General features: G+C 47.9%; 1 protein-coding gene across 12 annotated transcripts in view; it reads right to left on the reverse strand.

Moving 5' to 3' along the window:
* ZMYND8 (zinc finger MYND-type containing 8) overlaps positions 1 to 13,420 on the reverse strand; it is a 122,847-nt gene extending 109,427 nt beyond the window's left edge. For 11 of the 12 annotated variants that reach the window (XM_068987024.1, XM_068987022.1, XM_068987025.1 and 8 more), the window contains exons 1-2: positions 13,366 to 13,420; positions 4,510 to 4,580 (exon numbers count right to left, since the gene is read on the reverse strand). In XM_068987024.1, the coding sequence (XP_068843125.1) occupies positions 4,510 to 4,580; positions 13,366 to 13,379 (85 nt within the window). In that variant the 5' untranslated portion in view covers positions 13,380 to 13,420. Of the gene's footprint in view, positions 1 to 4,509; positions 4,581 to 6,538; positions 6,568 to 13,365 lie in introns of those variants that run through there. The other variant, XM_068987016.1, reaches the window with a different exon arrangement.
* Positions 13,421 to 17,464: the final 4,044 nt, after the last annotated feature.

The following is a 17,464-nucleotide window of genomic DNA, read 5'->3' on the forward strand; positions in this document are numbered from 1 at the left end:
GCAGCACAACTTGCTGAGGAAGGCTTCCACCTGGCAGGCTTATCAACACAAGCGCACCCTCCTCAGCTGATTCTAATCGTGGTTAACACGTCCACGCGCTAGCCGTGTTCCTGGCACTGTTCTGGGCGCTCTGCGCATAACAAGCAGCATATGGGGTCTAGTTCTCTGACCAGGGATTGAACCCAGGCCCCCTTCATTGGAAGCGTGGAGTCCTAGCCACTGGACCACCAGGGAACTCCCCATTTAAAATCCTAATCTGCACCATAACCCACTGTTCTTATCACCCCCCATGCACAAGGGGAAACTGAGCCATGAAGAACAGCCTAGCTAGGCACAGGGCAGCCAGAAGGCAAGCTCAGGGAGTCTGACACAAGAAGTGGGTTTTCTTAAACCTCCATGCCATCCTGCCTCTCAAACGGAAGGGAAAGGTTGACAGTGGTGGTGCAGGCCCTGGAGAGAGAAGGGGCCTGCAACACAGCATAGGAGACCATCAACAAACAAACAAATAGAAGTATAATATCATGGACAAGGTCCATGAAGCGCTTCTGGAATGCCATGAATGTTCAGCTGTCTTGATCTGGGCCATGGTTCCACAGGTGTACACACGTGTTAAAGTGCATCAAGCTGAATGCTGAACGTAAGATTGTAAATGGGGAGTTCCTTGGTGGTCCAGTGGCTAGGACTCCACGCTTCCAATGACAGGGGCCTGGGTTCAATCCCTGGTCAGAGAACTAGACCCCATATGCTGCCAACTAAGAGTTCGCATGTGTCCTACATGCTGCAACTAAGATCTGGTACAGCCAAATAATCAAACTTTTTTTCTTAACAATTTTAAATGTACCAGAACGTGGTAAAGAATGGCAGATGGTATGAGCCACTTCTCACTGTGAGAGTGGGAGATCAGAGATTAAGTAAGGACAGAAAGCTAGAAGGATCCAGGTGGTAATGGATCAGAATCAGGGACAACTGTAGGAACTCAATCTAACTTAGATACAGACAGAAATACTTATAGAGGTGCCTACATGTAGGTTCCCATACACATATGTGTTTCTTCACTCTGTCAGCTGAAAGGACCTAGAAGCAAAGACCCCTCAGTAGCAATGAGGACATCCAGCACCCAGATCTTGGTTTCTAAAGCCATTCTCCAATAAATAACAGGGGGCCTTAGGGAAATGGCTAATTCTAGGCAGAAAATACATAGAAGATGAGCCTATGTGGGGGTGGTGGTTTAGTCGCTAAGTCGTGTGCGACTCTTTGAAGACCCCACACCAGGCTCCTCTGTCCATGGGATTTCCCAGTCAAGAATACTGGAGTGGGTGGCCAATTCCTTCTCCAAGGGATCTTCCTGACCCGGGGATGGAACCTGCGGCTCCTGCGGCTCCTATAGTGCAGGCAGCGTACTACTGTACGCTGAGCAACCAGGGAAGACCCAAACGAGCCTAAAGCATCCTAAAAAATGCCGAGAGCACTTCTGCAGTGGCAGAAAGTAAAACAGTATTCAATCAATCAACCGATCAATCGACAATGATGTCCAAGGGACACAGGAGCCAACTGAAAATGCTCCCAGTGGCCAAAGCTGGAACAATTTGAGCAACAAAATAAGTAAGTAATACCGAACTATAACCCAAAGTATAAAACAGTTTAGTCCCTGCTGATATGGATAAATGGCTGCACAAACACATGAGGAAAACAAGACAAATCTCCCATACAGAAAAACACAAAACACTTTATGTAGATATTCTGGCCTTCAGGAGATGGGACGTGGCTCCCCACTCTGTAAACGTGGGCTGAGCACTGTGACTTCCTTCCAAAAAGGAAGAGGAAAAACCTGACAAACATCCCCTTGGCCAAGTGATCAAGGTCAACAGCACCAGAGGTGAACTATATTCACAATACATACCCTTGATATGACGTGATGAAAACGGCACTTTAAAGCCTTCCTCTCAGAAACCCGTAATTCCAGTCTACTCCAGTCCAACCATGAGAAAATTATTAAACCCAAATGAGGCTCATCCTACAAAATACCACCAAACTAGCGAAGCCATCAAAACCAAGGAAGACCTAACAAACGGTCACAGCCAAGAGGATTCTAGAGGAGACACGTTACTTAAATGCCATGTGGGATCCTGGGTGGGGTCTTGGAACAGACAAGGAATCTTAGTGGAAAAAACTAAGGAAATCTGAATGAAGCACACCAATTCATTAATTGTGACATATGAGCCAGACCAATATATGGTGTTAAAAAGAGAGGGGAAATGGTGTGTGTAACTATGTGTGTGTGGGGGCGGGGGCAGGAGGTAGTATGGCAACACTCTGCTTATCCAGAAACCTAAAAACTGCTCTAAAATGAGGTTTATTTTGAAAACCTATCAGAGAACGATGGAATGGCTCCGTGGGCTGGGTGGCCACCAAAGGCCTCCCTAAGGAGACGACGTCTGAGACGGCTCTGAGATGAGAAAACTAGTCAGCGGGACCCAGGGTGGCGTGCTCCCAGCAAAGGGCCCCCAGGGAGGAGGAGCGGGGAGCTCAAGTGAGGTCAGGTGCACAGAGCGTCACAGGTAAACAAAAGAGAAGGAAGCTGAAGGGCTCAGGCCAGGCAGGTCGGTCACAGTGACTGCAAACTGGAGTCTGAGGGCGCTGGAAGGGCAGCGGAGGGACTCAGCAAGAGCAGACAGATCCCATGAATGTGTTTTTCCAAAATCACCCTGGCTGCTGTTGGGAGAGGATGGGGCGGGGCGGATAAGAAAGAGGGACGGTGATGATCCCAGAGCAGTCACACCTCGAGCAGCCCAGACATAGGGTGAAGGGCCAGGAACGTCCAGGGGGTCGGCAAGAAGATGAGAAGTGGGGTCTCCACACACAGACAGACGGGCCTGAGCAGGCTGACAGTCCCCAGTTTGGACCCTTTTGGAGAACGACTGGGTTCCGGGCCCTCTCAGGCCCTGAGAGTTCAGGAAAGAAGCAGCTCCTTGGAATCAGAGCCCCGATTCAGTCCAATCCCATCCTACACTTCCAACCTGGGAGACATTAGCACTCGGAGCCTCAGTTTCCTCATCTGAAAATGGGAACACGACCTGCCACATCCTCCCAGGTTAAGAAAAGGCTCCTGGACCCTCCAAGCACAGCCTACATAAATGCCACCAGGACGAGTTACCTTTACAAGAGAAGCCCAAGGTGGAAGGACTCTTGGAATCTAACCCAACAGCCCATTTTACAGATAAGAAAACTGAGCAGCGGAGCCAGAAAAGTGTCCGAGTGATGCGCAGATCAAGCACAAAGAGCCCGCCTCCAGCTCCCATTCTCTCGAGTTTCTTCTCCACAGTCAATTCTGACCACAAAGGGGAGCTGGGACCTGCTTCCCATCGGCAGCTGTCTACGGACACCTTTTGTTCAGATTCCCCTGTGGCTCTGCTGCTGGTCTAGCCTGAGCTGGGTGGGGGCTGTGGGGAAGGGCAGCAGGCCTCAGACTGGGCCTTGTCTCCCTCCCAACATCCTCTTCCTGCTCCCCAGGCACTGACCACCCACCTGGGCAGCCCAGCCTGCCCACCTCTTTGAACCAGGCCCAGACCCTGTCAGGCTGGCCAGACCCAACAACAGCCACCACTAGCTGACCCTCATCATCGCCCAGAATGACAGGCTGTCTTATAGAAATCCTCAAAAAGCTCTGTTGTCTCAAACACCTTTATGGAACCACATTTTGTGAAGCTCTTAAGCTGGAAAGGACTCTTTCTGGCAGAGTCTGTACTCATCCTCTGTCTAGCCCTTCCCACCGCTCCCAGCACAGGTACCCAGAGACTTGTCGAAGGCATAACAACACCATGGTACAACCACTTAGTTTGGAGAGGAGCATTTTCATCAGCCTTCTAAAAGCACCCCTAAGGCAACGTGGGTAAGTCTCATACAGACCAAACAAAAAGTTATCAACATCGCAATTAGAAGATCTTTGAGGCGCCCTAACACAGGATTCTGAACAGAAGCACACACCCGTGTTTACTCTGACTTGCAAAATTCTAACACTGGCCCCAGAATTCTAGGAGGTCCTAACATATTCCTATACTCACTAACCAAGACCACCGTTTTCCAGAAATGGATGGATCACCTTCATTCCACCTTCATGATTCCAAAGAGACCTTTTATTAAAATTGGAAACCAAGAAGCGGCTGGAGATGCCAGTTGCTTCTAGAACATGCTTTATTTAATTGATTCCCAAAAGTCACCCTGCAGAGAGCTAGCCAGCCATCCTCAGTCATGACACACACCACGTAAAACTGACTGTCGGGACAATTCCCAACAGGTCAGAACACCTAGCCAGACATGCAAGGGAAAGAAAATCAGGAGGAGATTTCTCTATAAATGAGGGTCATCCATCAAAGGCGCCAACCTCTCAAAATGGGAGGAGTGTTGCAACCTCGGCTCGTAAGCCACACTTGACTGCACTACAACAACAAGAAAAAGGAATTCCAATTTCCTCCTCTGCTCTGGAATAGATAATACAAGGTTTTTACTTACCTTTGGAGCGGGTGGAAATATCCATGCCCTCTACCACCTCCTGTTCTGTTTTTATTTCCTCTTCAGCCAAGCTGAAACAGAGCAAATTATGTTCACGTTTTAGGTAGACTGAGATCTTGCCCCATGGGGGCATTTATTCAGAAGTTCTAACAACAAAGCCACCTTTTTAAGACAATCCTCCATCCTTAGAAGAGGCAGGGGGAAAGAAACCCACATCTGATTTCAAAGAAGTGTTAAGATTCCTATAGGGTTTTTTTTAAATACTAGTTTGTTCCTGAAGTCAAATGACTATTCCAGTTGTCATGCTATTGGGGGATGCAAAAGGCTTTTTTTTAATGAGACACAGTTACAATCTACCGCCCTGGACCAATGAAAACCCAGCCTCTGAGTAAGTTAAGTTTCTTGTTAACACTGGGTTCAGGCTGGAGATGGTTTTCAGGATACCTGGAGTTCTGATCTCTTTGAGTTCTGCAAGGCAAAGAGTATCTTTGCAGAACTCCCTGCTAAATCTTAAAATTCCCCGATGAGGCAGTGATGAGGCAGGAACATGAAAATACATACATTAAATCACAAAGTAGAAAAATACGCCGATGCTAGAAGCAAAAGGACTGGCTTCAAAACATTCAAACCACCAGCATTTAGCCCAGGAATTAAGATTGGGGTCCCCACATTCCCAGCTCCTGGGATGTTTCTTCTCTGCAGCAAGCATGGCTTAGAGAAAGCATTCAGCACTCTTCTGAGCTGTGACTAATTATCTTCCCCCCCAACCCCCACTAAAGTGGAATGAGGGATTATTTAAAAGACAGGCTGAGAGTCGGGGGTTGGGACAAGAAGTAGGGAAAACCAGGCCCCTTCACCAGAATCTTCTCTCCCTCTCTTGGCTGGAACGCTCCCCAGCTGAACAAAGTGCAGGTCATTTCCATTTTTCCCATGGATACACATACACTTCTCAGGCCAAGCCAGGAAGATCTGCTTTTAAAAGTGCCAACTATTTGAGATGTCGGAACTTTCCAAACGTTCAGCTGACAACGAAGTGATAAGAATTTGAGCAATTATTCTAGATGCATTTTCATCGGACTGTGGTTCAACAAGAAGAAATAAGTGCATCTCCAATTGAGACGGCTGAAATTTTCTGGAAGACTGAAGAGCCAGGACAGGAGGGAGGCTGGGTGAGGCAGGAAGAATCAGAATGTCCCGCCTGTGTTTCGTGGTCTGGGACAGTGATGAGACAAAAGAGAAGTCCCAAATGGCTTGGAACCTCAGGGTCAGGTGGAGATGCATTTAGGAAAGTTCTGTGTTTGATGAGACTAGATAGAAAAAGGAAGAGATGAGAGCTCAGGATTAAGTTAGAAGAACTTGGAGGCCTCCAACTTCACTGGTCTCAGCAAAGAGAGGAAAGAGAAAGGTAGTCTGCTTTTAAACCAGAATATTAACACATTTAGGCCTCTGATATTGAACCCTGTTGACAATTTCATTCACAGTGCATCTGTAGGGAAAGCTTGGGACACAAACCACCAAAGAAACAACGGACATGTTGTCACAAGCGGTTTTTGTCAGAAGCCAGCGCCTCTGAAATTTAAACACGTCACTAACATGCAATAATAGAACAGTGATTTGTGGCAGGTGATTTTAACACGGGTACTTTTTCTTCCAACTTAAGGGGCAAACATTCTCAACTTCGAAACACACCCCCTGCATGCAACACACCCAGACTGTCAAATGGATGCTGCTTATGGTTTCTTGCTTGGGGTGACTGGAAATAAATTTTAACAGAAAGCCCCAGGCAGTCCCTTCAGAGAGGGGGAAAATGGTCAGCTTCAAAAGCACAAAGACCAACCTTGATCTTTCTAGCAACTAAAATTCTGTTCCCCTCTCTACCACGAAGTATGTGAAATACTAAACTTCTTGAAACTGATCCCATATTTTGAGTGATGGAGGAAACGCTAATCTGGTATCCAACCAAAATGTTCGGTGGTGAAAAGAAACAATTATGCATTTACAGAGCCTACCCCGCCTCCCCGAAACCCACTTGAAGGATTTCTGCAGTGATGAAAACATTCAAAGGTGTATTGATCACGGAGGAGGGTTGCATTCAAGAGAACAATTATTTGGCTTGTAACAGCCTAGAGGAGGCTGAATACTTCAGGGAGGAAAGCTGCTGAGAGGCTAAGAAAATGCAAACTAGCAAAGGGGTGGCTATTTGCTGCAGAGTTTAAGATAATCAATGCTGGAGCAGAAAAGAGGGAAAAGAAAGTTAAGCTGTTTTATCTTTCCAAGTATTACAAAGTGGGCACCATAATCTAAACCTAACTCTAGCAACAGCACCACCAGCTTTAGCCAAGGATTTGAAGGACAACAATTTCAGAAAACCATCTTTTTCACAGATCAGCAAGCCATCCTTTCAAAGGGAACTCATACATGCACATGCATGCGCGCGCGCACACACACACACACACACACACACACAAAACTTGTATTTGACTAAAGGAAACTGCAATGTCTATGCATTTAAAGGGAAAAAAAAAAAATTCATTTACAAAAGCAAAGACCAGAATGCAAAATTAGTCATTTTGAATAGCCACATCTAAAGGGACTTCCTTTTTTCTACACCACTGATCTCATTTTTTTTTTTTTTTTTTTTACTTTTTTGGTTTAGTGTTAAGTACTAGTATGTTGTTAGGTGGGGGAAAAAATATGAATATTACATCAAAAGTGGTGGTGGAGAAAAGATTTGTACCTGTCTGAATGCCCCACAGATCTCAGTCAGTTTAGGTTAAGAACTGTTCAGTCATTTGGAGGAAAACAAAAAAGCAGTCAAATAAGAAAAAGAGGCTATGTCTGGAGAAAAGACGTTGAACTCTTGTCATTAACACATTAAAGTCTTAGAAAATACACAGCATTTTTCCTTCCATATCTGCTAGCTTCCAGCAACCCCGATTATTTAAATCCAAAACAATGGAACAAGCAGTCCTTGTTTCAAACTGACATTACTTTTTTTTTTTTTTTTAGGTCGACTAGGGGCCCGCTAAGGGAAAGAGTAAAATTAGCTGAAAATCAAACAACAGCCTCTCACCCCAACAGGAAAATACCCCACCGACTAGTTGTATATACTGTATGCTCCCCACCACCATCCCCTCTTGCACTCACAGGTTCGCCTAAGTCACTTGCCCCTGGATTTCACACACTGATACATTTCAGGCAATTAAAGAAGAAATAACCAGCGCCTGCACAGACAACCAAGACCATCCCATCCCGCCCAGAAAGAATAAAAGATTTCTCCCCCAATGCCTGAGCAAGAAAACCTCTGCTTACTTAACCTGCATGCACTGGAAAAGAGCAATTAAAAGTTGCAGATGAACTGCACCTCCAGGATGTTTTAAGCCTTCTGATTATTAATTCTGAAGACTCAAGGCTGGTCCGTAATTCCCAGGAATCCCATCCCCTCCACACTTCCAGTAAAGAGAGAGAAAAGAGAAAAATAGCTAGTTTGGATAGAAAACTGCCTGGAAACACAATGCCCAGATATTTCTTCTCCCCAAGTGCCCTTACTATTTGACTTTTAACCAAGAATATCTAACCCCTCTTAGAATATATAACCAGCATGCACAAGACTCTGGGTCTACAGCTGAGGACCATCACACAGCAATTCAAGAATCATGCAATCAGTAGAAAGGACTTTTCCTTCAGCTTTTTCACTTTCATTCAAAATACCAAACTGGTCCAGGCTGTAAGAAATATTTCATCCCCAAGATACAAACATCTTTCCTCTTCCAGATCACAAAAGAGGGAATATCAAAATCCAAACACCATGCTTCCCTAAATCTGCAATTAATTTCTTTAAAAATGGGGGGGCGGGGGAGGGAGGGAATGGTTAGCAGCTTTATATAAGCACTCACCTAAAACAGGCAGAGTCATCGGGAGCTAAGCTATTTATGCAGGATTCTTAAAATGGCGTCTGGCAACACTGCCTCATTCCTGTATTGAAGCTAAAATGGTAGCAGTTTGTTCAATAGCTGTAGCTCTGGCTTAAGCAGCCCTGCTAGTTTCAAAGCCACCTTCCTAAATATCAGAACTAGGAAAAAGCTCAACCAAAGGACACCAACAACCCAACGTTTAGAGGCTTAAAAAAAAAAAAATCTGCAGTGACAGGGGGAGTTTGTGAAGTCACAGGTTCCTAAGGAAAACCCTTCTCTTTCAGATCCTGAGCCTTCAACGTGAGGCTCTACAGTGAGGCCCCCTTACCCTCGAATTAGGTGGGTGGAAGGTTAGGAATCAGGCAGCCCTGTGGCATAAAGTGCAGACAGACAGGTGTCTGCGCAGACAACAAAAATCTTAAAAGGGCGCAGGCTGGGGAGGGGGAAGGAAGCCCATTCCTCCTTGCTGGTAGATTAGAAACCAGCCTTGCATCCCTACCTAAGAGGAGCTGGGGAAAATGAAAAGTGCTTCCAGGGCAGCAGGCATCTGAAGGGCTGTACCCCAGTCTGAGGCCAAAGGAAAATAAAAAGGCTGTTTAATAAGCCTGGAAACGGCCCCCCAACACCTAGCCAGTCCTAAGACAGTTAACATCAAGGAAAAGACAATCCGAGTCTGCAGAGGAGAAACAACAGGAAAACCTCCCCCTTAGCCAAGGCGCAGAAGAATACTCACAAATTAATTTTTGTCCACCCCCAACAGAGCCCTCAAAATTAACCATGGGTTTGGCAAAACCTGCTTTCACAGGCCGAGCTAAGAGCCTCATAGTGGGTAATGTAATTTACGGTTACAGGTCTGAGCATGGCCTCAGAGTTTTCAAGGTGACTGTTTTGGAGCTTCAGGAGAGAAAGGAGGGCAGAGTGCCCAACGCTGTGCCAGGGCGAGGACAGGCGGCTGGCTCCTGGCCGGCCGGTAGGTAGGTAATCTTGATGAGGAGGGACAGGCTGGCAGCCCAGTTCGCTGCACTGCTGAAACGGCTCCTGCCTGCTTGTTTATCAGTAAGCAGAGTGGGGCGGAGGGGGAAGGGCAGCCATAGCCTTAGCAACCTGAAGCCAAGGGTGAATCCTTACTTGTTTCTGCCTTTGCAAGCAAGGCAAGGACTGGCTTGCTACACTGACTCTCCCTTCCTCCTCCTCTGCGGTGGGGTGACCAAGGCACTTTTGCAGGTTATCTTTCTTTTCAGGGTCAAAGCAGAGGCAAAGCCAGACCTAGCGCTTCCCAGCTGACAAATGTTTGTGGCCTCTGCCCAGGAGAAGGAAGAGGAAAAGGAGGCAAGAGAAACAAAGAGATCACACACATGTCAGGTGGCTGGACTTTGCAAAATAGAAAAACCTACCTTTGCCTTCAGGTTTTGCTGGGTTGCTGTCACCCTGCTTTCTGCAAGAGTGACTCATCCCTCCCCCCGCCATCTCTCCTGTTTAAAACCTGAAGCCATTTCCCCACTGTTCTCCCTGGGGTAAGAAAAAGGGGAATGTTTTGTTTAAAAGAAAAGGGGTAACAAGAAAGAAAGAAAGAAAAAAAAGCTATTGTTTTCATCTCTAATTTATAATCTAGGAGGCCCCATTGTTGCTTTTCTTTCTGACTCAAATCTTTGAGCTGTTAATTATAAAAGTAACTTAGATTCAGCTTCAGCAGGCAAACCATGTTCCTATGCAGCAATTAGAAAAACTGTGTAGAAAGTTTACTGAGTGATTATATATAATTAATTCTTAGTTACAGACAGAACACGGACCATTTTCTGGAGCTAATAAAAGCAGTTACTCCCCCTCCCCCAACACGAATGCCACTTAATTTCCCAAAGCAGAAAGTGAATCCATCCTGGAGGGTCTTGAAGGGAAAAAAAGAGAGAAAGAGATGAATCAAAAGCTCCAGTGTGTCTGTTCCCTGCAGCTGTGCATCCTCTTTGGGGATTGAGGAGGCAGAAGGAAAAAGGAAAACTGCCCAATGGTTCTGTTCTTCCCTCTGCAGTTTACAAATGTGGCAGAGAGAACCCGTCTACCTTGATGTAAAAAAGAAAAGGTGGGGGGAGGGAGATGCCCTAGGCAGGGAACCTAGGAGATGCTTCAGCTCAGCAGACCTCCTTTTCCTAAAAGGAACAAAGATGGTAGAAATTTCCAGAAGGCCTGATCTGGGTCCGGCCACTGCAATTGTCAATCTGTAACCTTTCCTCCAAGTCTATTGGTTCAAAAGCTGGAAAGAGGAAGCCCATTGGGCTGCACTGTGAGCCAGCCTGCTGCCTCTTACCTAGTTCTGCTGCAATGCAGACATTTATTTACCCCCACCCCCCACCCCGAGTGAAAACTGGAAAACAACACTACTTTGAAAGCAATTAACTTTTTACAGACTCATGTCTGCTGCTTGGCCACAGTACTAGAGGCAAGAGGCTGGCTTGGTCCAGGGCTGAGAACTTGCTGGGGCTGCACATCTGAAAACAGATCTTGGCTTTGCAAACCTGTGGGAGCCATTTTAATGCAAGCTTTTGGAGGACAAGTGCCCTGCCCTTAGGTCTCCTTCCAGCCCAACAAATACACCATTATGCAAACAGTGACGGCAAGAAACCAGCAGTCTTGTGATTAGATACTGCTCCTATGAACCTCAATATGTAATTTTCATTTACAGCCAGGAGATAAGAACAAAGAAAAGAGCTAAAGTGACTGAACTTTCTGGTGTGGGTTAGAAGCACACAGTTCTAAGTACGTTACATCATTAATGGCCTGTCTCTTTACTCTGAGAAGCTGGCCTGTCTTACACAGACTTTTCTCAAGCTTAGAATGAGGTACATTCCTCGTTATTAAATGACCTTTTTCCAATGGGTTCTCAAAGGTGGGTTGCTGAACACCACTTTAAAAGAAAGATTATTGACTCCATAAAGTTGGCATAATACAGCAACTGAATATACTTCCAGTTTTTACAGTCCTGGATTGGTCTCCAGGCTGGAAATGTATGAAGCGGAACGTCTAGGGAAATTCTGAAGCAAATGCTAAACAAGAAGCTACTTTTTTCACTCTGAAGTTCTAGCTGCAGCCTTAAGAGATCAAGGGGAAATGTAAAAAGTAAGAAATAAATCAGAAGTAAAGGCAGGCGTGCATACAGATGTGTGGGGCAGGCTTGGAAAAAGGCCGGGTCTGGGATGTACTGAATCCTGAATCAGACCAAGTTTGGCGGTGGGTGGGATTTTTACAGACATGTTAAGTATCTTAAAACATAAGTACTGACACCACCCCACCACACACACACCACCACCCCGAGCTCCTCCCCCCACCCACCCCCTGCCTTTAAGGCTCTGTGACTCTAACACCAAGCAGTTTCCTTACATTTCACAAGCAGATTGCCTCCCCAGAGTTTTCTACTTAATATCCAAACAAACCCAATTCAAGGTCTCCAGTCAAGTCACAATGAACTGAACAATTTCTCCCTGTTTGAGGGTAAACAGGAAGTATAATCTTCAATCCTAGCCCCAGGTTATCAGGAAAAACAGTGGATTCAAACAGTCACCTGAAATCAAGACTCTATTTAAAAGCCCTCCTTGGGTTCCTGCTCATAAAAAAAAAAAAAAAAGCCCCCAAAGGCTGGAGTCAAGACCCCCCTGTTACAGACAGACCCCAAATGTTCACCAAACTCTTTATACATGGTCACAGAAATGGATTGCTTTACTTACCCAACAAATGTTCAAGCAACCGTCTCATTTTTCCACAGTTAAGAAGAGAGAACAGGCTGGCAGATTTGGGACTTGATCAAAAAGGAAATTTTTTTAAACAGTTACACGGGATTATTAAAAACACACACACAACACCACCACCACAACCCAACCACTGAATATGGGATGCTGCCATGAGCCACAGACGTGATTTTATTTCCTCTGCACTCTATCACACAGGAGGACAGAGGATGATCCAATGTAAAAGAAGGAAAGGAGAATGAAAAGGCAGGAGAAAGGATACATGAGTTCACTGAAAGCCATGCAAGAGGAGAAAACTAAGGGATTCAAAAGACTCCTCAGATTTATTGCAGGATGTTGTCCAACGTCTCTCCCCCCACAACCTCCTACACTCCCCCCCACCCCCAATCCCCATCCCTACTCCAAAAACTTCCTCCAAAGCCTAGAAAACACTTTCAGAAACATTTGCTGGCTGTAGGCTGGCTTTGCAGAATAACACTCTGTATCAACAGAAGTCAGGAAAAAAGGCTGAACAATGTAGTTTCAAGTGAAGAAATCCTGCAGGGAGAAAAAAGACCAGAGGGAGACACCACCACCCACCTAGGCCCCAGGACCCAGGACCTGTCCTCAGCACTGTTCTTCTGCTGAGGCCTTTGGTTCTGTTTCAAACACACATCCTCTCTGGCCAGCACTGAGTCCGGCCTTCCCAGCACCTCTCTGGAGGTAAACTTGCCTGCTTTGCTGTCTGCCATGAGCTCTCCTTGGAGGGGAGCCTGCTTGCTTACCTTCCATTTTCTTTCCCCAGCAGGCATGTGACACAAGAGAAGACAATAGTACAGGGTTGGGGGGGGAGGGGGGAACTGCTCAGAGAGAGAGAGAGAGAGAGAGAGAAGAGGGAGGAAGAAAAAAAAAAAAAAAGCTTCTTTTTTGGCAATACCAGGATCTAGCTTCACACTCTTCTAGAAACACCATGTCCTGGTGGAAGAAAAGGTGTGCCAGGCCCTTGCCAGTTTGCAAAATCGAGCTCTGGCTAATGGCTACTTAGCCATGTGACCCAAGAAAGCAAAAAAAAAAAAAAAAATTTTCTCTCTAAACAGTTCCAAGTTAACCTAAGTGCTGTGGGGGTGAGTGTGGCACGGCCAGCCACAAGAAATCACAAGGCTCGCCCACAAATGCGGATGTCTCAGAGGGAGGGGGAGAAAAGATGGTTAAAAAGTCGAGCTTACCTCTGTGGATGCATTGTTAACACTGTGTAATGTCAATACTTATAAAACATGGAGGACAGGCTCCTAGTTCTCACAGAAAAAGGGTTTGGCACTTCGGCTTGATGATCTGGCCGCCTCATGAAAGCGCACCCCCGATTGGCTGCCCTGGCAAATCGGAGTGTAAGGCGGCCCCGGATTGGCTGAGACACTTCCTGAGCGATTATCTTTGTGAGGCTCTGGTGAGCAAGAGAGCCATCCTGTGCATAGAGAAAGACAGGCTAAGCTAGGCCTTTTGCAGCAAGAAAAACTGAGGAAAGGGGCCCCCAGACGCCCTTCTCCCACACCCTGACTAGATTTCCCGGCGCAGGCGAACCAGTGCAGCCAGCCTGACCTGCTCCAGCAGAGCCTGAGGCCCGCAGGCCACGGGCAAGAGGGTTTTGGGGGGTGAGCTGGTAGGACTCAACCTCATCTGCCCCCTCAGAAACGGCTCTCTGTTGCTGGGAGGAAGGCTAACCCTTTTCTGGAACAATCCAGCAGAATGTTCTGCCCCCTACCCCACCCGCGGCGGGGAGGGTGGGGAGTGATGGCTGTAAGGAAAGGAGGCCCAGGAAAAGGGCCCAGGGGCAAGAGAAGGAGGCTGGAGGCAGGCCTCTGAGCAAACCAGACAGGCCAGGAGAGCCCCCCGACCCCACCCCGAAATCGCCCCAGAGCAGCCCTGGGCCTCTCAGAGGCCAGAGGACTCAGGCTGCCAGGGGGGGAGGGGAGCCAAGTGGTCAAAGTTTGCACCGTCATCGTCCGAATGCCTCCTGTGGACAAAGCAGACGAGGGAGGCCACTTGTCCCCTGGCCCAGAATCTAACCTCTCACCACCCCCACCGCCCCCGCCAGCCAGAACTCAAAGGAAAAACCAAAATGGTTTCCAGCCTCCCTGCCAGGATGCCAGGGCCCCCACCCCCACCCCCACCTCCGTCCTTACCCTAAGAAAAGCCAAAGGCGCTCCTAGCAGGCCACATGCCTACATCTACAAACTTCCCTTCCCCTCCCCGGCCCCCTCCCCCACGGCTGAGGCCTGCTAAACCTGTCAGTTAAACAAAAATCTGACTTCCGTATTAGTTTGCGATGGCTTCAGCTTCCTGCCTATTAACCCTCTCTCGGACTCTGGGCCTGGCTGGGAAGAACTAGGCCCTGAGATCGCAGAAAAGGCCTGTGGAAAAATACCAGCGGCAGCTCCCCCGGCAGATGCAGAAAGAGAGAGAGAGAGAGAGAGAGAGTGAGCGAGCTGCTGTCTCTCTCGCCTTGGCTTCCCAAGGAGGCGTGTACCTTCTGAATCCAGGGCACAGGCAGTGCCTCCCGGGCTGAGAAGCCATTTAAATCCAGAGGGAGAAAGAAAGATGTCAAATTCAGCCGGGAACAAGAACCCCCATTATTAGTCAGGCCTACACCCACTGCTTAGACCTTCCTGCCACAATCAGCCTTGTATGGTGGTGCTCGGGAAACGGCCCTCAGTGGGCAGACAGATCCCATGAGCTTTATTAAGGACTCTTGCTTAAATTTATTTCCACAGAGAGCGGCTTCTTCGGGTCCCCAAAGGCAGACGGAACGGCTATTTCACGCTCAGCCCTACCCTGGCAGTTCCCCACCACCGCCACCTCCACCGTATCTGTGGCCCTGCTTCCCAGTAAAATCTTAACTAGCATTTCAGAACCGCTTATAATTCCACCCTTCTCAACAGTATTAGGTGCCTGTTTCCTCTGTCGGGCTGTCTTTGCTGTGGGTCTGTAGCCTGAGGAAGAAAAAGCAGACCCAAAAAAGGATCTTAAAACATTTGGTGCTCTCTTGCTTCTTCCTTTTTTCTTTTTTAAGACAAGGTGCTTAATGAACAAGTTAAAAAAAAAAAAACAGCAAGCTGGAACAACAGAAACTAAACACCGTTCTTCAGAGGCTGGAGAAATCTTCCAGAGGTGACGCAGGCATATGCCAGGAGGTAAAAACCATAGTCCAGGAAAGTCTCCCCTTCTCCTCCTAAAATTAGGACTTGTGGGCTTTCTCCTTCCTACCCCGTGTGTTGCCGCAAAGAAGACGGTGGAGCTGAGGGCCTGCTCGCCCTGCCCCCTCCCCCCGCCCCCATGGACAACAGATGCCCACCGCATGTACATCAATTCTTCCTGGCCGGGAATCTCCTATCAAGACAGGAACAAGCCAGGAATCCAGCCCAGCACACTGGATACCGCAGGGGCAGGGCCCAGGCTATATGAAAAGGGAGGGGATTTTGTGGCTGCTGTCGCTGCATTTTAGGCTAAAGAGGCCAAGATGGAGGGAGGGACACCTCCACAAAGGTCTAGCACTCAGGAAAACAGGCTGGGCCTCACGAGAAGGGAGGGGCCCCCTCTTCCTGGGGGTGGAACTGGGTACCGGGAGACCAAAGAGAGGGCAGGGCGGGGGGACAGGGACAGGAGGCCAGAGCTAATCGGACTGTGCTCTCCCTCCCAGCAGTGTGGGCAGGGGCCCCCCACCGCCGTCCCTGAAGGAATACTATCTGTGTCCATGGGTGCTGCTCTGCGGGAGGGGGAGACAAGTAGGACAACGAGCTTGTGGCGGATCTCCCAAACAGCTCACTTCCCAAGGGATGAGGAAATAAAATATAGCGCTGGTTGGCATGGTGGATTTTAACCCCGGATTAAAGCTGGTTGCATAAGCAGCTGCAGCATCCTCCCCCCACCCCCACCCCCACCCCGATCACTTGATCACTTGAAATGTTTTCTGGGGCAAAGAGCAGGAAGCTGCCGGCTTATTCTGGCAGCTCCGCTCTGTTTGAGGAATGCTGCTGGCATTCGAGTAGGTCTGAGGTTATCTGGAAAACAGCAATTCGGCTGGGGACAGAGACAAAGGTATGGTGGCAGATGGAATCCTGGGAGGGACGCAGATTGAAAAAGGAAGCCCAGGGCAGGCCTACTAAGGGCCAGTTCCCAGGGTTTGATGGAATGTGGCTGATAAGCAGGGAATAAAGAAAACCAAATGCTGCTGGCTTCAATCAAGAGATTACCCAGTGGGCCCCTCTCAAACCCCCCACTGCACAGAGTAATCTCAGCAGCTTCTGCATGCTCGCCCTGGGCCTGGCTCTGGCTAAATCAGCATTTTACACAGACTGACTCCACGAAGTGGGGAGCATTGTTTGAGAGCTGGAACTGAGCCCAGAGAGGTGAAGTGAACTGCCCGAGGTCACACAGCAAGCCAGTGCTAGAGGTCAGATTTCCAACCCAGTGAAGACGTCATATCCCTAAAGCCTGTACTTTAGCCTGCCTCTAAAGAAAGGAAAAAAGCCAAACCAAGCAGAGCAGAAACGAGGCTGAAATCTACCAACAGGGACTGCATGCTCTGCGTTTTCTTTTAGGAGTTTGACTTCTTTGAGAATGTTTTAAGGACTGAATAATGAAATTGGGAGACCTTTAGGTCAGAATCATGCAAAGGCTCAGAGAAAGCTCCTCTCTCCCTACAAACCTCCAGCAAGATGTCCAAGGTGACCCTTAGCAAACTCTAAAATCGGAAATATAAAAATCCCTGGAAATCAGCTTTTCTCAAAAGGGTGGTTTTGACCCCCAGGGGATAGGTAGCAATGTTTGGAGACTTTGGGGAGGTCACAGTGTGGGAAGAGAAGTGCTCTTGGCATCCAGTAGGTAGAGACCTAGGATGTGGCTAAATATCCTACCGTGTGCAGGACAGCTCCCAGAAAGAACTTATATGATCTAACCGTCCACTGCACCAACGTGGGAAACCTTGGCTTAAAGGAATGAAAGAAAAATCCAATCATTGTGCCTCTGGATAGCAAAGCCAGCACAGGCCTAAACAAGCAGGTTTCATGGTGATATGAATAAGCCATGAGCTGGTAAGAATAGATGAAATCATGTCTCTTTTAATTTTTCCAGGAGACAGAGAATCTGGGGATAAAATCTGGCTGAAGGAAGCCAGAGTGTCTCAGTGACAAAGCTGAGGGCCTCCAAGGAGAGCAAAGGGTTGACCTCAGCCCCCTTCCCTGGGCTTCTCACTGGCCCAGGCCTGGCCCCACTGAAATGGCCCACAGCCAGGCCAGCAGCAGGAGCGGCCGCCTCCGCAAGCTGCATCCC

Source organism: Capricornis sumatraensis, chromosome 15 (genome assembly GCF_032405125.1).
Source record: "Capricornis sumatraensis isolate serow.1 chromosome 15, serow.2, whole genome shotgun sequence".
Lineage (NCBI taxonomy): Eukaryota > Metazoa > Chordata > Mammalia > Artiodactyla > Bovidae > Capricornis > Capricornis sumatraensis.